This window comes from Carassius gibelio, chromosome B19 (assembly GCF_023724105.1).
Source record: "Carassius gibelio isolate Cgi1373 ecotype wild population from Czech Republic chromosome B19, carGib1.2-hapl.c, whole genome shotgun sequence".
NCBI lineage: Eukaryota > Metazoa > Chordata > Actinopteri > Cypriniformes > Cyprinidae > Carassius > Carassius gibelio.
In genome coordinates this window covers 18496558-18521741 of record NC_068414.1, presented here as the reverse complement: position 1 = coordinate 18521741, position 25184 = coordinate 18496558, and the positions used below count along the sequence as shown (strand labels likewise).

General features: G+C 36.1%; 1 protein-coding gene across 4 annotated transcripts; it reads right to left on the bottom strand.

Annotated features, from left to right (window-relative positions):
• Positions 1-2441: 2441 nt before the first annotated feature.
• Positions 2442-24737, bottom strand: triqk (triple QxxK/R motif containing). Of its 4 annotated transcripts, XM_052585058.1 has the most exons (5): positions 24651-24714; positions 24398-24485; positions 20892-20963; positions 12696-12781; positions 2442-4251 (listed from the first exon to the last, which is right to left on the bottom strand). In XM_052585058.1, the coding sequence occupies exons 3-5, from the start codon at positions 20950-20952 to the stop codon at positions 4144-4146; spliced, it is 255 nt and encodes an 84-aa protein (XP_052441018.1). In that variant the 5' UTR covers positions 20953-20963; positions 24398-24485; positions 24651-24714; the 3' UTR covers positions 2442-4143. The 4 variants fall into 4 exon arrangements, with proteins under 4 accessions (XP_052441018.1, XP_052441016.1, XP_052441015.1 ...); XM_052585056.1 differs by lacking the exon at positions 24398-24485 and having other exon boundaries at positions 24651-24737; XM_052585055.1 differs by lacking the exon at positions 24398-24485 and having other exon boundaries at positions 20870-20963; positions 24651-24728.
• Positions 24738-25184: the final 447 nt, after the last annotated feature.

Genomic DNA, 25184 nt, shown 5'->3' with positions numbered 1-25184 from the left:
GAGAGAATCATACTCATATCATGGATTTATGTCATATATATATATATATATATATATATATATATATATATATATATATATATATATATATATATATATATATATACTGTAGACACACACATTCAAAATTATATAAATAAAAATATTTAGAAAAAACTATTTTGTCTGTGAAAAAAAATATTACACACACTTGCACACACATATATTTGTGATTTTTTTTTTATTTTATTTGTGAACATTATCTTTTGTGCTAACATTCTCATTCAGAATAAATGTTATTCAGAATATAGAATAATTATATAATTTATATATAGCATATGATCCAACACAGAAAAAAATAATAATAATAATATTAGGATGTCTGTATATTAAACATCTCATCAGTCATTTAAATATATGAAATATGTTTAAATGAAAGAAACTATATATATTAAACAAAATATAAACGATCTTGAACCTTGGTGCTTAAATATGTTTTGCAAAATATAAATATTGTACTGAAATATTATTTTAATAACAATTAACAAGAGATTTTTTTTTAACACACACCCACACACACATATATTTATACACATACATATAAAATATATAAATAAAACTATGCATGTTTGAATCATTTGCTAACATTAATGGCATTATTCTGCCAAAATGCTATATATCAAACTGATATATATTTAAGATGCAAAATTGATGCCTAAGATGTTAGCAGCACATTCGTAAATACATACAGCAGCTACAGTAGCTGTAGAGATAATTACGGATGAAGTGCCCTTTTTCCAGAGCTACATTCAGCTTCCACTGTTTGCCCACTACTGGCCACCTGTTGCTGCTAATGAGTGTAGTGGTGTGTGAATGTGAACAGCTCCCAGCTGTAGCCCAGGGTTCATGAACTAACACAGTGATATTGGATATAATTGACATTGGTGGCATTGGGCATGGTTAGGCCGGGCTCCTACAGTTTAACTGCCATTGACTTAATGACCGAGGCAGAGGGGCGCTCACACTGCTAACCCGAGAGCATGTGGCCTCTCGGGAGGGTTTCTACAGCCAGGGCAACCATGGCAACAGCTGAGCCTTACCTGCTAACTTACACAAACATTGCCCACACACACACCCACGTACAAACACAAAAACCCAGCCCCAGATGTAAACAAGGCACGGTGATGTGGAAGGAACGAGGGGATTTCCTTGTAAGCCAAGTTTGCAACTAATCGGTGACAAAATGCCTCAGAATATAGCCAATTAAATGTCCACAAGTGACACAATTCTAGTGTGCAAATTGGTAAAAAATATGGTGTGTGCACTGTTCTGATCTAGCGAGAGAATCTAGGAAATCAGAGAAAGTGTGTAGGCAAAAAGCTTTAATGCACTGCAAAAAAATTTTTAAAAAAAATAAACTGTTAATTGGTTACGTTTCCATATTATAAATGGTGAATGACTATGTACAGTTTATGTAATTTTACAGTACAATACTGTGAAAATGAGTTTTTGAACGTGAAAAAGAACAAGTCGTTGCATAATTTAGAGTGAAAACAGTAAATTGACATTCCCAGAATTCCCTGCATTACACTTCACCTTTGAAGATATTCATTAAAATAACGGTTTCTTTTTAGTTCTTCTTATCAGTTGTGTAAATCAATGTGTTACCTTACATCTAACTTTGCTTAATTAGTGTTTATTACATTATTTCAGTATCATATTTCAGTATTTGTGGAAAAGCGGTTTGTGAGGAGCTTTGGTTCATCATGTGACTTTCTCTTCACCTACCACATCTATGTATTACAAAGATACAAAACAGATATAAATAGTTCAACAGGTTGGTATTTTGTACATTTAAATTGTCATTTTTTCATCAAATTATGAAATGTTTTTTTTTTTTTTTTTTTTTTACTGTGAATTTAAATTCAGATCTAAAATGTGACAACAGTAAAGTTCAGGCAACCACAGCTGCTGCTATTTTACCTTAAACGTCACAGACTTATTTATTTTTTAAACCTCTTAATAAGTGAACACTGATGTGTCACTTCACTTCAAAAGTAGTGACTTCAAAAGAGTGTTTTTATTTGTTAAACTGCTATAATACATAACTTAAATATTTATTAAATTTTATTTTTGTATAATTTGTCATGCTAATTTTAAACCCCTATATTGAGTGATAAATGACTGCCGATATCCCAATGATAAGAATGTTTTAAAATACGTTTTGCTTATTTCTATTTATACATAATCATCTTTTAAAGATACTCCCTACTAAGTGTGCAGTAAACACTGTGTAGGGACTTTGTGAATGTGAACACAGCTTGAGTCTTTAATTTTGTGCACAGGGTAATGTGCTTCGTTCTGGTAGTGTGTGTGTTTGTTTGCCATTAACAAGGCACTGAAACAGATACTATTTATATGCTCAACATTGTTATACAATTTTGAAAATAAAAACAATAAGCTTTTATCAATATCAACGTGTTTTGACAATGTTTATTATTTTATCTCAAGTATGATAGAAACAAGAGAAGAAAAACAAGCAAAACAGTCAACAAGGAACACGGGACTCTTTGTTTTGGTTTAGTTCGGTCTCACTATGAAAGAATTTGGAAAGCTCTCGAGTCCAAATCAAAGACAGGCTACAAAAATGTTTTGTTCAATAGGGTATCAATCCTTGAATTAATGATAACAGTCAGACATCCCAGGAAAACAAGGGTTGAGTAGCAAAGCCGTTGTCCTGAGTTAGACACATATACCTCATGCAGGGAAAGATAAAACAACTCTCACGGCCTGGAATGAAATAAGTCGTTGCTGTGCGTTTGTATGAGATCCAATGCACTATACAAAGAGAATGTAAATGAACTTTGAATGTCATCAGCTTCAGCCTTTCATTTTCCACCCTACGACTCTGTTGTACTCTGACGAACACACACACACACACACACAGGCCCAGCAGTGTGTAAAGGAAGCACTGGAAGTCAGAGAACAAGGCAGGGCCATGCATTTTATCTTCTGAGATAGATCAAAAGATGCACGCTAGCTTAAAGTAACAGCACCTCATGCTGGCTGATGATGCTTCAAGTGCGGTTTCTATACATCTCTAGAGGTGACATAAAAAAAGCACATCAAGGTCTACGTGGGAATGTTAGGTTTCTTCACTGATGCTCTTTTAGCTTTCAGTAACCAAAGAATGCTATGTTTGATATGCTAATGAGCTGTACGATGACGAGAAACGAGACGGAGAATGTCAGCATTACACACACAAACAAGATCACAGATTGCCTCTGATCTCCAGCATTGAGATGTCTAGATCTGGAAGAAGTGTTTGTGGTACGGAATGCAATATGCCTTCTCGTCTCCCTCATTTATCGGAAACATTTTCTCCACAGGATGGGGATTTTATTTTGAGCTTTTATCGCCAATGGATTATGTAATACAATTTCAACCAATTTGGTTAAAAATGAATCCATCTGTGCTAATATACCATAGTGAGATGGAAACGATTGAAGGGATAGTTCACCAAAAAAAATTTAAGTTAATCATCATTTGCTCACCTTCATGTCATTCCAAACATGCATGACTTCTTTTGTGGAACAAAAATAAGAAGTTTAGAAGCCGAGCTGCTCTTTTTCATTAAGTGAAAACGAAGATGGACCAGTTTTTGTCTAACTCCAAAAAGCAACATAGAAATTTCCTGGTAATAGCTTTGTCACTGATATTTGCTATTCAGTGAAAATCGAGTGTTATACTAAAAAAAAAAAAAAAAACACTAGAAATTGTGATATAAATAACTCCTTTTGTGTTTCATGCAGAGAGCCAAATGCTTTTCAAAAGACACAAGAGTGAGTTAAAGATGACAGAAGTTTCATTTCTGGATGAACTATTCCTTTAAAACTAAAAGATCCAAATGGAAAACAAGCTGGTTCTTCAAATCCCAAAGCTGTGGGACATGTGAAGCTTTATTAATAATCAAAAAGAATATCAACATTGCACGGGAAGAAAATCTTTGACTTCATGCTTCTATGCACTTTAAGACTCATCTTCTTTCAGTGTCAGCTTGAATAAAAGGGGACAAATATAGCAAATGTGTAATACTATGAAACCGCTGGCACACCATGAGTGGTTCATGGGTTGAGCCACCCAGAATCCTTTAAGAAAAGTCCTTCAGTCCATGTCCAAATCCAGATCCAGCTCTGTGCTCAGGTTGAGGTAGAAGAAAGCATAGACGACTAGCAGGAAGACCAAGACCGCTACAAAGACCAATATGATATCCTGCAATCAGAGAAAAAGAAGAACAGTTTACTCTTTCTGATTCAAACATTGTATAAATAACTATTAATAAGAATTTAAGGCAGAGCACTAGCATCAAATTATTCATAAAATGTTATAGACTTCGATAATTTACTTAATTAATCTGCCAATGTGGAAACAGAATGATTCTGAAATGAGCAGTTTCATTCTTACATATACAGATATGAAATAAAAAAAAAAATAAAAAAAACTACAATCTGAAGCCGTAGAACAACTTCATAAAGTTCAATAAAGAACTTTTTATTTGATATTTTTTCAGAAAAATAACCCATAAACCAACTGATCTGAAGAAACTATAATCTAACTGTAAGAACCTTTTAAAATCTACAAATAAGGAAGCCTATAGAGCCAAAAAGGTTCTAAGCCTTAATTTTTCAGATTTTTGTTGCATTATTAAAATGCATATTTAATACTGCTTTAAAATACCTATAATGTTTCAATGCCGTTATCTAGCAGTTTGAGAATGAAACACTTTCTTTTCAATGCATGCTCATAGACACATGACTGATTATAACCAAACACGGATATGTAACTCACACCACAAATGCTCAGCAGAAGTATCAGTATATTTTGGGCTCTTTATCTTTCCTCTCGCTGTGACACAAATAGGGTTTGGCAGACCCAGCAAGCTCAGAGAAAGTTAATCTCCCAGAAATGTCTTTGTTCTAATTAAGACTTGTTGGGAGCTTAATGCCTGAGCTAAATTGATGATGGCTGAAGGAATGGTATTCAAGCATGAATTAGATTTAAAGCAGTCATTTATTACCTTTTGTGTTAAATTACATTCCTCATCAACCTCGGTTTCATTAAGAGCACTCAAGTATTTAACAAAGCAATTGTTCTTTCTTCTTGATAACTCGTTATCAAACTTTCTAATCAAAACTTGTGTGGTTGTGGGACTTTTTTTTGCCCTCGTTGGAACATTCACAAGTTGATGTTTTTTTTTTTTTGTTTTTTTTTTTTTAATTAATTACAATTAGAGAAAACTGCAAGTACACTGAAGAAAGCTGTGAGAACTTTTTCTGTTTAAAAGATTATACACCTGTTTAAACTTTCATCAGAATAGATCAACCAAAAATGAAAGTTAGATGAAAATGTATTCACCCTCAGGCCGTCCAAGATGTAGATAAATTTAGCATTTCATCACTTGTTCAACAATGGATCCTCTGCAGTTAATGGGTGCCGTCAGAATGAAAGTCCAAATAGCTGATAAAAGCATAACAAGTAATCCAAGTGAGCACGACTTCAGTCCATCAAGTAATGTCTAGTTAAAGTGAAAAGCTGCATATTCATAAGAAACAAATCCATAAAGAATGCGTTTTAACTTAAACTGTTGTTTTTGGATAAAGTACAAGTCCATGATTCATAATAATGCTTCTTCCATCTCATCTGCTCATATAATAATCCTCCAACATATTTGTTTAAAACGGTTTTGGACCATTTTTGCTTATAAACGGTGTTTGATCTCTGCATATTTCTCTCCTGATTCAGACAAGATTACTTTTTCACTGGAGAAAGCAATATTAAGGATCATGGACTCCTATAGTTTGAAGTTTAAAACCGTCTTGATGGATTTGTTTCTGAAAAACATCAGCTTTCCACTTCATAAGACTTTAATTGATGGACTAGAGTTGGGTGAATTACTTATTATTAATTATTGTGATGTTTTGAATCAGCTGTTTGGACTTTAAATGTGATGGCACCCATTCAGTGCAGAGGATCCATTTTGTGAGCAAGTGAATGCTATTTTTTTCCAAATCTGTTCTGAATGAATGAATGAATGAATGAATGAATGAATGAATGAATGAATGAATGAATGAATGAATGAATGAATGAAAAAGGGGTGTGTAAACATGAGCACGACTGCACTTATATATTTGCTAGCCAATCCAATCAAATATAAAACCTGTGAAACAAGAACTTAATTCACTAATAAGCTAAAGGAATGTGATGAATGACAATGATTTTGCCTGTTGTTTGATCACTAATCCATGGGATCATGCATCCTCCTGTAGACGTCTTAAAGAATGTTCCTCAAAGACAGAAGAACATAGAATGAAAGATGGACAGAAAGACAGAGAAATAATAAATCACACACATCCATCTATTCCCTCTCCTGTGTTCATTCACACATAAACACATGCACACACACATCAAACACAGAGAAGCATGCACATCCACCCCAGGCAGACAGAGATAAGCCACCCAGCAAACAGGAGGCTAATAATAATTCTAGCAGATAAATTGTAAGGGGCTATTAAAAGCATCCACGACGGCCATGACTATCTGTGTACAAGCAGTGGCGGCAGTCATCAGTGTGTATGTCCTCATTAGCACTCGCTGCCCGCTGCATTTATCTTGTTCCAGCCAGGCTCCAAACAGCTTAAGCCTCTCTTAATTGGAAAACTTTTAAATTTCATGCACTTTAGTTTCATACATTACCAGAGGCTCACACTGATTCAAGTTCATTATTTAACCACTTTGTGTCAGAGCCTAAGTGTCATCGCATCCAAAAGGAATTGTTTTGCATTTGTCTCTGGTGAAATGTTTCTAAATTTTTAAATACAGACTGAATAGCAACAAAGGGACAAAGTAGTTCAAATGTGCCCTGTTTACAAGAGTGTCAATGGCTAATAAGACTGTCCATTTATTTAAAAAAAATAAAAAAATAATCACTATAAAAATGTAAAGAGGTTCAAGCAAGTAACATTATGAAAATATTTGCATATACATTTAAGACTGTATTTAAAAAATATTTTTTTTTTTCTCAAAGTATTTTTTGGTTTACAAATATTAACATAGTCTTTAATTTATGAAGACCAAAAGGTTATGACCTTGACACAGTCATCTACAGGTGTCCTCTCGATATCATTTCCAGTTTTGTATTTTTCTATAGTCATGTGAAAAAAAAAAAATCATACATTTTAGTTAGACCAAACTGACTGATTTGATATAAAAATGTTTTCTAATAATAATACATCACATTAAAAAAAAAAAAAAAAAAAAAAAAAAAAAAAAAACACCAATTCACTCAACAAATTAGAATACTTCATAAAGACTAATAAAAAAAAAACATTTTTAGTGAATTGTTGGCCTTCTGGAAAGTATTTTAATTTACTGTAAATGTACTCAATACTTGGTAGGGGCTTCTTTTGCTTTAATTACTGCCTCAATTCAAAGTGTCATGGAGGTGATCAGTTTGTGGCACTGCTGAGGTGGTATGGAAGCACAGGTTTCTTTGAAAGTGGCCCTCTGCTCATCTGCATTTTTGGTCTCTTGCTTCTCATTTTCCTCTTGACAATACCCCATAGAGAATCTAGTCTGGTGAGTTTGCTTGCCAGTCAAGCACACCAACACCATGGTCATTTAACCAACTTTTGGTGCTTTTGGCAGTGTGGGCATGTGCCAAATCCTGCTGGAAAATGAAATCAGCATCTTCAAAAAGCTGGTCAGCAGAAGGAAGCATGAAGTGCTCCAAAATGTATTGGTAAACGGGTGCATTGACTTTTGTTTTTTGAAAAACCATTGCACCCCTATTCATCACAGATTGTGGAAACTTAATACTGGACTTCAAGTAACTTGGGTTATGAGATTCTCCACAATTCCTCCAGACTCTAGGACCTTGGTTTCCAAATGAAATTCAAAACAAAAAGCTCTCATCTGAAAAGAGGACTTTGGACCACAGACAACTGTAGCCAGTTCTTCTTCTCCTTAGCCCAGGGAAGATGCCTCTGACGTTGTCTGTGGTTCAGGAGTGGCTTAACAAGAGGAATACGACAACCAAATTAGCCAAATTCCTTGACAGGTCTTTATGCCTCGACCCCAGCCTCAGTCCATTCCTTGTGAAGTTCAAATTCTTGAATCGATTTCGCTTGACTATCCTCATGAGGATGCGGTTCTCTCGGTTGGTTGTGCATCTTTTTCTTCCACACTTTTTCCTTCCACTCAACTTTCTGTTAACATGCTTGGATACAGCACTCTGTGAACAGCCAGCTTCTTTGGCAATTAATAATTGTGGCTCATGATTGTGTAGCCTACTGAAACCAAACTGAGAGACCATTTTGAAGGCTCAGGAAACCTTTGCAGGTGTTTTGAATTGATTGGGAGCCAAAATCATCACAGTTAAAAGAACCAAAGACTTAAACTACTTAAGTCTGTGTGCTTTGAATAATTTAATACACGTTTCACAATTTGAGTTGAATTACTGAAATAAATGAACTTTTCCATAGCATTTTAATTTATTGAGATGCATGTATCTATGTATGAATGTGTGTGTGTGTGTGTGTGTGTGTGTGAGATATATATTATATATATATATATATATATATATATATATATATAAAATTAATTTAGCAAATCTAAATTTTATTGTATATCAACTTTATTCCAATTACTAAAATCATGTTAAATGATTTTAGTTACCAATAACAACCATTCTGCATTTGTGGTTTATTTTTGTTTAAGTACAGTTGGACAGAAAAAGGAGCATCATGTTTTTCGACCCAAAAAAATCATGAAAACTAAAAAGCCATGAATACAGATGTGGTCTCATATTCTTTGATAGGAAAAATATATACAGTAAGTCCAGAGGAGGCTGCATGAAAATGAAATTGTCAGATGAGGGTATGTGAGTGAAAAGAGGGGACCTTGTTGTCTTGAGGACGCTAGTAATTCAGTGGCCTACACTTCAGTCTCCCACATTCTGATGGAAAATGCTGGAATATTCCCAACAGCATTATGTGGCTCTCAGCAGCAGCTGTGGCATGCCGGGAGTGAGTTCCCATTCATCTGGCGACAGGCCACTGTCTCTCTCTCACACACACACACACTCGCATCTCCTCATGTGTCCTTGTATGAATTCTCACGGTTTTCTGGTTTCACACAATTCTGTGGTATTTTCTCCTATAGTCCTGTGTTCATAACTTTGGCCCTCACGGCCAGGTGTGGTACGGCATCAGCATCCAACAGAAACAGCTGAAGTGGGATTTTCCCCGTGTTAAGTGGTTGTGTAATTATCTCAGCCGACCCAGGTGTGCTGTAATACCTCACCCTCTGCCGACCGCTAGCTGCCGTGCTTCAGCGTCTTTGTGAGAGAGGAAGGGTGTGTTTTTGAGGCATAAAACTGAAAGTTTCACTCATATGAGTGTTGACGGACTGTATAAACAGAGGTGTGAATGGGATTCATAAACGCAGTTTGCATACAGCGAAAGATGCAGGTCTGAGACACACATATGATCTAAAATACTCTTTTATGAGAGAGCTCAGGGTCTTGTCTTCTAGTGATACAGAAAGCAATGTCTACAACTACTACATTTAGTTTAGGGATGTATTGTATTAGTGCCATGTCAATGATTAGCCGATATCGGTTTTATATTACAGTCAAAACTGTATATTTATTCATGCATTTACACTAAGAAAAATAATAATTGATAACACTGTAAAATGTACGTAATAAACTTCCATTTTATATTGTACATTATACAACTGATTATTAGGATTTAAAATTACGTTTTTAGTTTTTACTGTTATTTCTTATCGATATTCTTGGATTTAATTTATTTAGACAAAATAAAATAGAAATTTCATATGTGCAATTTATTGCTTAACAAGCAAAAAGTAAAAACGGTTATTTACCAGAATTTTTAAATATCTATGAATCCCTAATGTAATTTTTAGCCTTATTTATAATTCACAGAATTATTGTCATACATGGTCATAGTAATGAACATGTATGACACAATTTGAATTCTAAGAATTGTTCAATATTCTAAGAATTGATTGTTCCACATTGATTGATTTTCCAACTGAACATGAACAACTAAACAGTTAAATTCTAGATTACGCGATGTATCATTCCACTAAAATTATACTTCTATATAATTTAAGGATACATAACTTAATTAAATTCAGAGGCCTGGTGCTGGTGTCTTACTTAATCCTTATTTAAGTCCTTGAACCGGGATTCGACCCGGGATTCGAACTCTGGACACCTATAGCACAACACTGACATATACATCAGTGCACTGACCACATGCAATCAGCGCAGACAAAACACAGAATTTTCTAATTAAACATTAACAACTAAATTTTAATTCTAGACTATTCTTCTGGTTTTATTTCACTAAAATGTATAAATTAATTAAACATTTATTTCAGAGGCTTGGTGGTGGCGTCTTCCGCCAGAAGGTATCAACATGTTCAAAAATGTGGTACTACTACGGCACTTTTGGGCATTTTATAACATTAGATAAAAATCACTGGGACCCATTTATGCATGCAATGGAATGTACTGAAGAGTGAAACAGTTAAAGTTGGCCAGCAGGCTTTCAATATTCAGCTCCAGGGCTCGAGAGTTGGCACTGATTTTTTCAGGCCAGGCGCCCCACACAGCTGAGGCCGCCAGCACCTCTACTCCATGCCAGGTGATGCCATCCGCTCAGCCATGCACCAGGGAGCCAAGCAGTGCCCACAGCAGGTGGTTGAGCGCCCGCTGCCTCCCCAAGCTGGCAGGCAAGATCCCAGCAAACCAACTGGCCTACAAGTGGAGAACAGCAGATTGAGCAGACTGCCAACACGGACCCAGGATGGCCCGAACCTCAGCCTCAACCTGCTCTCCTGAGCCTCACACAGAACTAACTAATGGGAGCAACGCTAAAGAACGATGGGAGACGAAAAAGAAGAACGTGTGTGTGTTTGGGCGGGTTGAGTGAGGGATGGTCATAGATGGAGAGCCACTTGCCAAGAGAAAATGGCCTGTGGAAAAACAAGTGGTAAAAGTACGAGTCAACTCCTCAGAAAACCAAAGCCAAGGAGACCTACCGCAGAGAAGTGCTCACCAGAACAAAACTCAAGCTTGGAGCTCAGGGGTCCATTAGTCACATTACGAACCAGAACAAACAAATCGGCGTCCACGTTCCTCAGAAATGTGCCAAGTCAATGACCAAATCTGTACGCCATAAACTACATTTCTGACAGAATGAGGGGATGCTGCTTTCAGCAGTAAACAGATATTTTATCCACTGAGCTCATAGGCTTCACGCATACCTATGGAAAGACATTTAATTGCTCCCAAATGTCCCAAACGAACATTTGGATCCATTAAGGGCGAGAAGGTTCTTAAAACATGCACATGGAATTCATGTAAATAATTTTCTCTGTTTTAAGCTCTCAGTAATTGGATAAAAGACTAATGAGACTTAGAAGAATTGTAATGAGGGCTTGGCTTTCTAGCAATAACAATTGGAGTTGCTAAGACCAGTTAATCTTCAGCCCTCACATTTGATTTCTTCATACCAAACTAAACCCAATACAAGCAAGCGCAATGTTTTAAGCTGTATTCAGCTATGTTTCTACATTGTTCAGTCCACTGTGAAAATATTGCAGCTTATGAATTATGAATTAGTTTCAGATCACTGTTGTTAGTGAGAGGTCTTCGCATGGATACTAGCGGTTTTGGCAACAGTTCCCAATGTGGAGCTCTGGATTCTGAGAGAACTGATAAAACATATTGCACCACAAATTCTCATGCCAAGAACCAACCAAAAATAACACCCTTGCCAAAATGAACAGGGACGAAGAGAGTATCTTCACAGATCGTTTGAAAGCAGTTGTTTTGATTAATAAAGTTAACAATAAATACACGCATCAATACATTAATGTTCACATAAAAACTAATAATTAAATAAATAAAAAATACACTTAAAAAAGAATAATACAAATATTTCACACTAAAATCTGTCATCATTTACTCACCCTAATATAATCCCAAACCTGTATGATATTTATTCTGTGAAGCATAAGAGTCTATACTTTGAAGAATGTTGGTAACCAAATATTTTTGGTGACTATGACAAAAAAAATTAAAAATAAAATATTTGGGGGGGTGAACTACACAAAACTACAATCTCTTTGAAACCAGTCTTTATATACAGGACAAATTTCTCTTTCAGTGCAAGTCTATACAGTCGGGTATTATTTGAGATGTCATGTCCACAACGTAAATGTCCACGACAAATTATGCACCAAAGGTTAATACAGTAAAAGCAACATTGACAGTTATATTTGACCAAGCCAGTGCCATTAATACACAGAAATAACACAAAGACAGTGAATAAAAAGCTTTTTCCTCAAACTCTCGATTATTATTCTGGAGTGACAGCTGAGAGGAAAAGAAAAATCGAGAGAAAGCAAAGGAGATGGTGAGGGAGAAAGAGAGCTACTCCTCTGAGAGTCAAACAGCTCTTCTCTGCCTCATCAATATGGAGACTGCTTGAGTTGCTCTCAGGTTGGAGAGGTGTGATGAATAATGTGTGTGTGTGTGTGTGTGTGTGGTTTGGCAGATGGGGGAGAAAGGGATCATTTGGGATAGAGGGGGAGGTAATGAGAATGAAAGACAGCCATCTCACCCTGATTCCCGGAGCACTCCTCTTCGCCTCCGCCTTCAGCCGAGTGGCTCGCAGCACCGGCTTGGTTTTCTTGTAATCCTGTTTTCCTGAGAGAAAAAACGAGGCACTCGGGTCATTCCTGCCATGTGACATTTGGAGTTACATTTGCATTTTGAGTTAGGCTGAAAGCTTTCTTCATTTAACAGCTGAATAATGTTTTAATAAAACAAATATAATGCATTTGCTATTGTATTCATCAGCGTTCTATTACGAATCATTAAACTAATGCATTTTGCTGAAGCATTCTTAGTTCGCCTTAATGTATTTGCCTGTTTTAATCCTTATTAACATGACTTAATATGATCCTGTTAACCTTCTGTACTATCTTATATAAGATAAATTAGTATTTAATTTATGCATGACTGAATTAGTCTGAGGTTATCTTAAATATACAAAGATGGACTATCACAAACTCATTTATTCCACATTAATTATTGACTTTTTAATTGGATCAGACGGGCAAAAGTTAAGTGGCTTTTACACAAAATTTAATAAAAAGAAATGCCCCCAAATGTTCTTGGTTTCCCTAATACCTGCAGTGTTTTTTGTCCTTGAATTTTTTTTTTGTTTGTTTGTTTTTTTAAAATAAAATAAAATGCTATTCATGCATATAATGACTTGCACCTTTTAAATTATGACCTTTTTTTTATTTCAGAAAAACAAAAAATCATTTTGATATTTTTGGAGGCATAATGTCAAAAATGTATGTCCTGTTTTCGTTATGAAGAAGAAAAACACATTAAGATAATGAAATTAAAACCTTATATTAAAAAGAAAGCCTTAATTGTTTATTATTTATTAGACAAAAAAGAAGGGAGTAAAACACTAAGAAAACTGATTCACTACTTATTCATTTTTTTCTTAATTGGGGTCATATGGTGCAGCTAAAATGGAGTACCATAATTAAATGTACTGTAAATGTGTCCTTGTTACATTGCAATTATACCTTTAAGTACTGGGTAATATTAATTAACTACATGTACTTACTTTATTTAAGTTATGGTTTGGCCTAAGGTTACTTACATGTAATTATGCATAATTTATTGTTATTATAATAGTAGGTACATGTAACCAGTGTAACAACAACACCTTAAAATAAAGTGTTACCAAAAACAAAACATTAGAATATATTTTAAAATATTTGTGGAAATAATTCTAAAGATGTGTACACACAGTAAAGATACAATTTGTATTATTAAACTTTTACTTTTTGTTATTTATTAATAACCCCTCCAATACAATGACTGAGGTGAGACCCTTTAGCAAGGCAATGAAACCCCAACTGCTCCCCGGGCACCTTGGCTGCCCCTTGCTTCGGGTGTGTGTGTGTGTGCGCGCAGTTGGATGTGTTAAATGCAGAGAAAATATTCTGAGTATAGGACACCATACTTGGCCACACGTCACTTCACTTTCACTTTTTCACTTTATTTCTTTGCACTTGGTTACATGGCATTATTTTTAAGGTATATTTAAACTTCTGAAAAACATAAGTTATTTTTAAAACCACATGAAACCAACATAAATATAGTAAGTGTCATTTACCCACTTGCCTATGGGAATGCATATGATTTCGCACCCTATTTATTTGAAACAGTAGGCAGTATACAGAGTGCACTGCATACTGCACACAGTATGCAGTAAGCAGTGCTAGTGCGCTGTTAACACGGAGAGCAAATCTTGAGCGCACTAGTTCACCTCAGTGACAGTTATCAGGCAAGAACTGCAACAAACCTGCCGGCAAAGCCACCACCTGGAGCGTATTGTGTGCAAGGTGTGCGAGGAACGTGGTGTCTCTAATTAGAAACAAACAAACGAAGGAATAGAAGTGAGAAAGTGGGAAGGCAACAGCTTGGTGGGCAAAGGAGGGGGCCGTCCTCAGTGGCTGCAGCAGACTCGGGTTAGACTCAAGGTCTCTGTGAGAGCTGTTGACACACAGGGGCCATTTCAAGTGCAACTCCTGCCTCATTAAGACTTATTTACATGGAGTCGGGGAAAGAGAGAGTGTCCTTATCCATCTTCAGCAGCAGACTGCCGGGCTGGATACTCTCAGACGCCTAAGCTCGACACTGACCCCTCCCCGGGGACTTTCACAGGTCTCTTCTGCCTTATGGTGCACCTTCTGTGTGCGACGCAGGCCTGCGAGAGGCCATTATCAGAGGTAAACATCCTGTTATTGTGTTCCAGTGCTGAATGATGGCTTGGTTCGGTAGAGACTTGGATGTTAAATAATGAACAGTGTGTTTGTTTGCAGAGACTTGTGGAATAGTTCTCAGCTTGGTCTCTGTGGGAAGAGACTGCAGGGCATTAATGCCAATCATCGGTGCAAAATACTAAACTGAACTGACCATTCGCACCTTGAAAACATTACTGACCAGTCTTAGCAACTTTTGCTGTTGGCCTAATCATCAGGCAAGCTTTCCGCAGTAATTGTTACAGTTATTTATCATTTAGCTGATGCTTTTATCCAAAGTGCCTTACAAATGAGAACAACAGAAGCAATCGAACCAACAATGTTACAATAATAATCTATATTTTAAACAAAAAGAATGTCATTTTAAATAAGAAAATAGAGTAAAATGTTGCAGGGGCATTTACAGGGACACCATGTAACCATGATGGCACACAGTACAACCCTTTAAATTATTCAGAGTATGACCTGTGTCAGCATTCCCATTTAAAAGAACAATATTACAACTGCATATTATACATTTTATTACTGCAATCTAATGTAGACGTTTTGATTATTGCATTTGTTAAGGCAAAAGAAGCTTTAGTATTGACTGAATTTACGCTTTATTTACTTATTTTTTTATTTATGCTTGTTGATATAAATCTTTATTAGACTACAATGATAAAAATGGTTTTGATAACAACAACAACAATAATAAAAACATATTGTTTTATTATTATTATATTATAAGCAAAGTTGTTTTGTGATCTGAATAGTGAGAAATGTATTTCCTCATTTTGAATAATGTCTAACTGTTAAGGTAAACATTTCAATTGTGAATATAGTTTGACTTCTGAATAAAGTATCCTAATAGTATTTATCTTATTATTATCCTAACAGAAAAATAAATAGGTTATTTTACCTGTGAATACTATATTGTTGTTCTGTATATTTATTTGTAAAGATTCACCAAATATCTGTAGATATATAAAAAAAAAATAAAAAAAATAAAAAAGGATTATAGACTACTCAGACTAAAAAAAAAAAAAATGATATAAATAAATAAATAAATAAAAGGAACACTTTGAAATAGCATCAGATCTCAATGGGGAACAACCCGGAGGTGTCAGATGGACGAAACAATGTCCCAGAGGTGTTCTATTGGATTTAAGTCAAGCGAGAGTAAGGGCCATTCAGTGTTATCAATTCCTTCATCCTCCAGGAACTGCCTGGCACCAGGAGGAACCCAGGACCCACTGCACAGGCGTAGGGTCTGACAGTGGGTGTAAGGATTTAGTCCCAATACCTAATGACAGTCAGTGCCATTGTCTAGCCGGTCTAGTCTGTGCATCCATGGTGAGCGTGATTTCACCAAGTACAACATGTTCCTAGACAAACATCCTTGTTGATCCAGGAACATACAATCAGGGTTAGGTACTTTTACACTCTTGTTGATCAGCTATCATTTCCCACTGATTTTAAGAATAAATCACTGGTGGTAAGTTTAGGTTTAAGGGTAGGGATTGGGTTAAGTCTGTATTTTTGGACAAAAGATGTTGATCCAGGAACACGTCTTACTTGGCAAAAATATAAAAATCCAAACACATATAATCCTTCAACATATTATGACTGTATTTGTGTCTCTCTTAGTGTCTACAGGAGTTTACGCTTGCACCTGCGGAGATTTTACATGGTGTTGAAAGCAAAACTCGTTTTGTTCCAAGCCAACTGGGACAGATTAGGTGTGTGTCTTATTTTTCTTGAAACTTCCTGTTGTGGTGTAAATACCCACAACAAACAGCCTCAGCCATCTGTTCCAAATGAATAGTTAATTGTAATCATATCAGAGTTTGAAATAAATTGTTTATATAGCGAGACTTTGTGGCCCTGCCAGTACGCTGTATCACGTGCCATCGAGTTCAATGAGGCATTTCTCTCTGCGTGAGCACTCGCTGATGATGACGACTCAATGGCCTTCTTGGCTTTGCTGTCTCTCCACGGTTGCTTTAAAATTGGCCAGCGATACAGAAGCGGGCTTTGAACGCACCTTCGCACATTAATCACCATTCAACTGCATTACCGCAGAGCGATATCTCCCCCAATTTATTTACCAAAAGCAGAGTGGAGCCTCTCTAATATAGCATGCCATTGTTTCCTGTGTACTTGAGCGGTATGACCTCTCCGTACACACTGTGCTGTCAGATGTTGACAGGAAAGTGACAAGAATCAAGCCACAGGGCCAAAGGTGCCTTTCAAAACTGCTGCAGCTGATTTCATTTCAAAAGACATGACTCCTCATCCACAGACAGATTCCCTTCCCTTCAGCCCAGCGCTTTTCAAACATGATCTGGCTAATTCACAAATTGCACTTCATTACGGGAGAAAACAAGCTCTTTGGAGAGTGCAGAAAAGCTCTCTGCAGTTATTCCTGTTATATGAATGCAAGAAAGTTTTTTAAAAAAAAACTACTGTCCAACCCTGGTAAACAAAGCAAGAAATATTCTATACTCTTAAAAAATTCAGTTTCACAAAAGGTTCTTTGTGGCGAAAGAAGGTTCTTCAGATTATTAAAAGATAAGAAAGAATGGATCATTAAAGAACCTTTGGTTGTTCTATGGCATCACTGTGAAGAACCTTTTAAGCACCTTTATTTTAAGAGTGTATGCCTCTATAATCTTTTTCACAAAATGTCACACTTACCCAGACTATAATTCGCACTTTTTTTTCATAGTTTGGCTGGTCCTGCGACTTATAGTCAGGTGTGACTTATTTATAAAAATTAATTTGACATGAACCAGGAGAAATGTACCAAGAGAAATGAACCAATAGAAAACATTACCGTCTCCAGCCGCAAGAGGGCGCTCCTGTAGTCTAAACTGAAGACATAGAGCGCCCTCTCGCGGCTGGAGAGGGTAATGTTTTCTCTTGGTTCTTGGTTCTAAATAAATGCGACTTATAGTCTAGTGCGACTTATAGTCCGAAAAATACGGTATTATATTACAAGCAACCAAATACAAATGTTCTGACATGAAAAAAATAAAAAAATAAAAAAATAAAAATTATTGACCACTGATCTAAATATTGGGGGATTATTTTTCTTAATAAAAAAAACCCAACAACATCAAAGTATAAAAAAAAGTATAAAAAAATAGTTTTATTGAAATAACTAAAATAAAATAAAAAGAAATACAAAAATAGCTAAGCAAAAAAATAAATGTCACACTGATAATTATATATTCATGCTATTTAAAAAAAACATTCACTATGACTTTTGCCTCAAACAACTAATTTGCTTATTAATAGTTAGTAAGGTGGTTGTTAATTTTGAACTCTGCCTTTGTAAACAAATTGACTCATTTGACACAAAATAGAGAGTTTTTGTCTATACACCGAGGGAGAGAGTGCAACCTTTACACACTGTGACATGACCGTGATGCACAAGAGAGCGTTCTGCCTGAGAACTGAGAAGATCTGTAACATACAAGCTCCATACAGCCCTCATATCAGAGATATTAAGACCATATACAGATCAGCTGAGTTCACATTCACACAAAAATGCTCACAGAGATAGTTAATAGGCAGGGATGTGTCTGAGTGTTTGGTCATGCAAATAATTGCTGGACAAAGGCAGAAAGGATGCTGTGAATGATCTTGACTCAAGGGGGATGACCACACAGACCTGAGGAACCCTTTTGGTTGTTGACAGCTCTCCGGAGTCCATTATGCAACTTAATAACAGTATTTAAAGTCAATGTGTCTACTGCAGCTCTACAAAGTACTTGACATCACAAAAGCTTTCTCTCCTAAAAAAAAAGAGAGAGAGAGAGAGAGAGAGAGAGAGAAAAGCAAGACCTGTCAGGATAAAAATTACCTTCCCATTACAATCTCAAATTATGATGTGTATTCTTCCTTTGTGTTGCTTTACGCTATTTTGGGAGCTTTTTTTTGTTAAACAGCGATTCTCTGAAATAGGCTGATATAGACTTCTTTTCAAAGCAAACTGAGGGAGGACTGGGTGGGGGTGTGGGGGGGCTCAATTGTCCACAACCTGCTGTTACAACTTTGAATTGATGAAACGCAAAAGAAAGAAAACAAAATGGGATATGTCTGAGATTCGAAGGCTCCAGCAGGAGTTCAGCTTGTTATGTTGCCAGCACAGTCATGCAGCACAAGCACAATAAGGCAAGGTGACGGAGCAACGTAAGCTTAATAGTCCTACTAAAGGGTGCGATATGAACTCACATAAAATCATGTGCATAAGACAGGTTCTTTCTGCAGGGAGATTATATCGGCACGGTGTGTTGCAAATTACATCAGCGATGTGCCAATGGAAAAAAGACATTGCTTTAGTGCCATTATAGAACATTGTCTCCATATCTCATCCCTCCAATGAAAATGAAGAACCTCTTTTACAATGGAGAACACAACTGGACTAACAGCACCTTTTGTTCAGATAATTTTTTAAGGGGTGAAATCCAGTCATTTCAAAAGGAATCCATAAAATAAAAATCCACATATATACATATGTGACGACTGGGGCGGGGCCAAGAGACGTGGGAACCGAAGCGAGGCCGGTGGAGTGATTGGGAAATGAGGAACACCTGCTCGACCCACCGGTCTCGAGTCCCACGGAGGAGATGGAGGGATATAAAAATGGAGCGACGACAGTGACGGATGAGAGAGGACCAGGCCTGGACTTTATTTTGTGTTTGCTTTTTATTTGTGCGCAACAGTCATCCGCGAGGGGCTGTTGCGCTGTTTTGTGTTTATTTTGATGATCAAAGTTTCAGTTGATTGTCTGCCGGTTCCCGCCTCCTTCGGTAAATAGAACCAAAAACAATAACACTTCTCTATTGACCCTTTTTCTGTTCGTAAACACTGACTTTTTTCTGTGGGCGGAGCTTAGGTGGAGGCAGGTTCCTGCTCTGTAATTACTGTGTTCAATGACAATAGCTTGATTTTGATATAATCTCTTCAAATGGAATACATACATTATATATATATATATATGAGAGAGAGAGAGAGAGAGAGAGAGAGAGAGAGAGAGATAGATAGATAGATAGATAGATAGATAGATAGATAGATAGATAGATAGATAGATAGATAGATAGATAGATAGATAGATAGATAGATAGATAGATAGATAGATAGATAGATAGATAGATAGATAGATAGATAGATAGATAGATAGATAGAGACTTTACTGTCACCTTTTAAATAATTTAATATGTCCTTGATAAATTAAAGTACTGATTTATTTATTTAATCTACTGACTCCATACTTTTTCACGGTACTACATTTAACACTACTGTAAATCAGAATAAACTACCATTTCTTTTCAACACTATCAATGTTGTTCTCTCAGTGAATTTGTTACATGCACAACCAACCAAACTCGCACCTTAAACGTTGGTCTTTTACCAGAATGAACTGGATTTGCTATTGGAGAAATGTCATTTATACAGCTTTGCTAGATGTTTACCGTGCTGTTTCTCCTCATATAGCCCCTAGCATCTATACTGACATTGTCTAAGTTATAAAACAAGCCCCATGTTCCTTCCGCTATCACAGCTGGCATGCTAACCAGTACTTCTATGATTGATAGGCCGTACAGTGCCTTGGTTAAGAAAGAGGAGGCAAAACTAATGATTGTTTCCTCTAAAGCTGTGTGCTAAATTATACAATAGAAAGCACAAGTCAGAGAAAAATGGAGACTATAGAAGCTAAACATGAAGACTGTTCAATACATGCGGTTGTTTATTACGGGTTTTTCTTAGTCATGCTGGTCTGTTCCCAGCTCAGCATTCTGATCATCAAGTCTGTTCATGCGTAAAATTTATAAGCAATATAATCACAGTGGCTGAAATGAGGGAGAAAAGGCAACATTTCAGACCCTCTTTAAGAAAACACCAGATGAATATTTGATGAAGGTTACTAACATCCATAATAAAAAATAAAGCCTACTGGAAAGCACAGAGGTTCTCACCGATCTGTTTACGGTACTGATCGACCGGCAGCTTGACAGAACTTGCATCCTTTTTCCCCATCCTTGAGTCACCTGAGAGAGAAACAGAATGTAAAATACACCAAGTATGAGGAAAGAGTGAGGAAAAACAGTGAACAGTGAGAGCTCTGTGTCTGTTTGCTTAAAATAATCAAATGAAAAATGCTACTGCAGTCCTCAAGTACACATATGCTATGGGTAAGGCTCAAAATACTAAATGCACATGAATGGGAATACTACAAAAGCTCACTTAATGGATAAACGCTGATCATCTATAAACTATCTAGAACAGTGGTTCTCAGACGGTTTTGCTTCAAGACCCAGATTTTACATTGAATGGCAATGTGACTCAATGCAAAACTATAAAATATTCACAAATCCTATTAACACAACAGACTGACTTTGAGAACTACTGACAATTTTGTAACTTTCTTTCTTGTGGATTTAAGGATGAGAAAATGCCACTAAACCTCTGACATTTAGAAGTTAATTCCCTCTAGTTCACTTTTTTTATTTCAGGTTGTGACCCACCAGTTGTGAACCACAGCCGTGAACTACACTTTCAGGGCATCACATCCTAAATTGCTGCAAAAGTCATGGGTGATTATGTAAGACAGAAAGCATCTTGAAACTAGAAACAGGAATTTGATGTAAGGCACATCCCCAGAGGTGGCAAGGGAAAAACATTTCAATCATGCGAAGGTCGATCCGAGACATAGTCTATTTGAAAATCTTCCCATGCCCGCAAACCACCCTTACACTAGTGAATTTGTTTTAAATTGCACTATGCTGAATGCCTCCGGTCAAAATGATGTATTGTGAATTTATTCAAATGTGGGTAGAAAATGATTTTCAGAATACCTAATTGTGTTACTTAAAGTTAATGATTCATAAAAATGATTGAAACTTTGGATCAATGACATATATGACGGTCTATGATAAAGAAAAGCAAAAGTATTTAAAAAAAATCTAGTTTGGAGCATTTGCAGAGGTCTAAGAAAGGTTCTAATTGGTTCTTTGTATTCATTTTGGTTTCACATGGTTTTTCGAAAAACATTTCTACCATATTCAAGAAAAGGTTTACTTTAATGACTCAGTAATGATTTAAAAAAAAAAAGTAATGTGGTGTTGGCATTAAGCATAAAGTAATAAAATATTTGCGTATACACACCTTGTGAATTATTTTCAAGTATAATTGTAAATATTTTTTTCCAAGATAAACACTTTTTTTTTTTTTTTTTACAAATATTATTAATTATTTATTTATAACTATCATTCTGTTTTAGGGGGTTGCACCACTGATTTTTTTAGGATATTAATTAACTTGGAAGCAGAGTCATGAGGGAATGCAAGGGTCATTTATACGATTTCCTGTTTTAAGTTTAGTCTTCTGGATAGACCACATGACCCTGATTTTTTATTCAAAAGTCCTGCAAATATTATTAAACATTGAGGCAGTTTTGTATATGCACAGTGGCATGCAGAATACATATATATATACACATACATATACATACATACATACATACATACATATATATATATATATATTGCAAGCCACTGCATCTAAAAAATTTTATTAATAAAAATGCTCATAGAAGAATACAAAAAAATATCAAATTGCCACATGTAGTATTTTGAATGCATCTGTTCATTCAATGGTGTATTAAAGTGGGGTTTAACACAGCAGAGATTGTCCATTTACATTAAAGAAGCATACACTCCATCTCGCTTTACACTGCTCTGACTTTTCCAATAGATATCTCAGATTGATTTCCATAGCAACCGAAGTGACAGACCTTATCTCGTGATGTATGCTATAATGGTTCATTTGAAAGGCAAGGAATTTAGAAATTGTTAATAGGTTAAGTGCATTAAAGCATTAGCCGTACTTACAGCCTCATAAGCTGTTTTTATTGTGAGGTGGTCAGGGAGCCCTTGATCAAGATTCTGAGCTCCTCACAATACTATTTGCAATCAATACTGCTCCTTCTGTTAAAGACTTGGAAAAAAGGGTACATGAGCCAAAGGGCAAGTCTATGTTTCTGTTGATGTTTAAACCTCTCTGACCTATTCTCTCCCAGAGAAATCGAGCTGTAGACCTTCGACCTGATCCATTTTGGCTCATAAGCCAGAGATCTCCCGAGGAAAGGTGTACAGCCTCTGTGCTGAGAGCCTAGACTGATTAGCATGGAAAACAGAGAGGAGCTGGAGGAAGTGCAGAGGTGCATGAAAACAGAGAATTACAAGGCTGTTTTCATCCTCTCTTGAGGCACGACTCTGTGAGCTGAAACCTCCCCTTTGGCTGCCTATGCAAAATGAGTTCAAGGGTCATCTCAGCATCCTACTTTTGATGTCTTTAATCTTTACTTGAAGTTGATGTAATTACAAGAGCTCCACACGCAACAACAAAGTGGGAGAAAGAGGACTGGATTACTTTTCCAAAGATGCCAGAGGAAAAGGGCCATTACTGTGTTTGCAAAACATGGTTTGAGTCAAGCCAAGGGGCATGACCTGCAATGACCAAACACTTCCTTTGTAATGAGTGTGACCGCTAAAGGAAGTTGACCAGGGCTGTTAGTGGCAAACATGGCCATAATATTCGAAAAACTTGTGTCTTATTTCTGCCCATATACCCTTAGGCTTTGTAAACGGTGATAATTCAACCAGCAGTCAAGAGATCGTAAGGTCACGGAGAGGGAACCAATCAGAACAACTTCAACACAAAATTCCCCACTGCACTAGACATGAAATGCTTAACCTGGTCATTCAACAGAGACAAAACACAAAAAAAGAAAAGAAAAAAGAAAAAGACATAAACCTTGCATAATCTAATGCATATAAAAATCTTCAAAGATAGCATTTCCCAAATTGCAGAAAATACACCATGGGTGAGCTGTGGTCGATCCACAAATAGAGGGAGATTGCCAAGGGCTGTGTGTACCAGCACTTTGAAGACTCAAATTGAGACCAGAAACCTTTTTCAGAAGCTAAACTACAAAGGTTTCGGTTTGAAAGGGATTTAAGATTAAAATAAGCACCGCATTAAAAAACGAATTAAAGAAAGCATTACGCTTTTTTGTAATCAAGTTCAATACAAAAGGTTACCTTGATTGCAGCTAGAAGCTAAATTATGACATGAACTGTATTTATTTTATGTAAAATAAAATTATGAATAGAATCTGTAATTATATGGGTATGTGCATTAGTTTCACTGATGCAATCCCATTTCGTGGCATGCAAAAGGCATCTTGGCACACATGCAATGAAATCAATCAGTATAAGCACAAAACATTTACTTATCAAATGAATAACTACGTCAATTACAAAAAAATAAAAAAATAAAAAATAAAAAAACGAATACAAGTATGATTTATAAGACAATAAACATATAGTTGACTACCGATTCATCTGCATGCCACGTAATGGAATTGCACTGTTTACAGTTCCCATCCTGTCAACGTATCATGCACTTCCTGCAACCTGACCTGAAGTTATGACAGTCAGCGGAATTATCCAATCACAGCACAGAAACCGAAAGTCTTGCCCAATCACAGACTGTGCGGGGGGCGGGCGCTAAAACAAACACAGAGGTTTGGATTCTTTGGAAAACAGCAAAACGCAACAAAACGCAAAAAAATATTCTTATTATTTTCCTTGACCAGTAACAGATATCTAAATGTAAGGCAGAATTCACAGCTGTGTAAAACGAGAGCCTAATTTCTGAGGAGATAGACTTACCACTTAAAAGAGGGGAAGAATCTCGACGTAGTTCCTGGTTCAGCTTTGTGTATTTCAAATGGATGCGTGTTTCAGCCAATCATGAGTTACGCCTTTTAAAGAAACCCATTACGTCATTAGGTGGGCGGGTCCACAAACCAAACCCTCAAAACCAAGATGTCAAATGCATTGAACAAGACCTAACACATACGCACATGAAATAAAAACATCTTACATATAACATCTGTCCGTATAATATATCTGTACACAATGTATTTAAAATCTGAAGATAAGTATATTATAGTTTTATTAAAAAATGCTTTATAATTATTATAGGCTTGGAAGTGTGATAAAAATACATAATAAATCAACTACAAACCCATATTTCATGAACCATTTTATCCATTTATTTGACCTTTATTTAACCAGGAAAATCTCTCTGAGATTAAAATCTCTTTCACAGGAGAGTCCTGGCCAAGAATGGACAGCAGTTACAGTCACACTTACAAATTGAAACAACAAATGTACAATTTAAAACACTTAAAAACATTTACA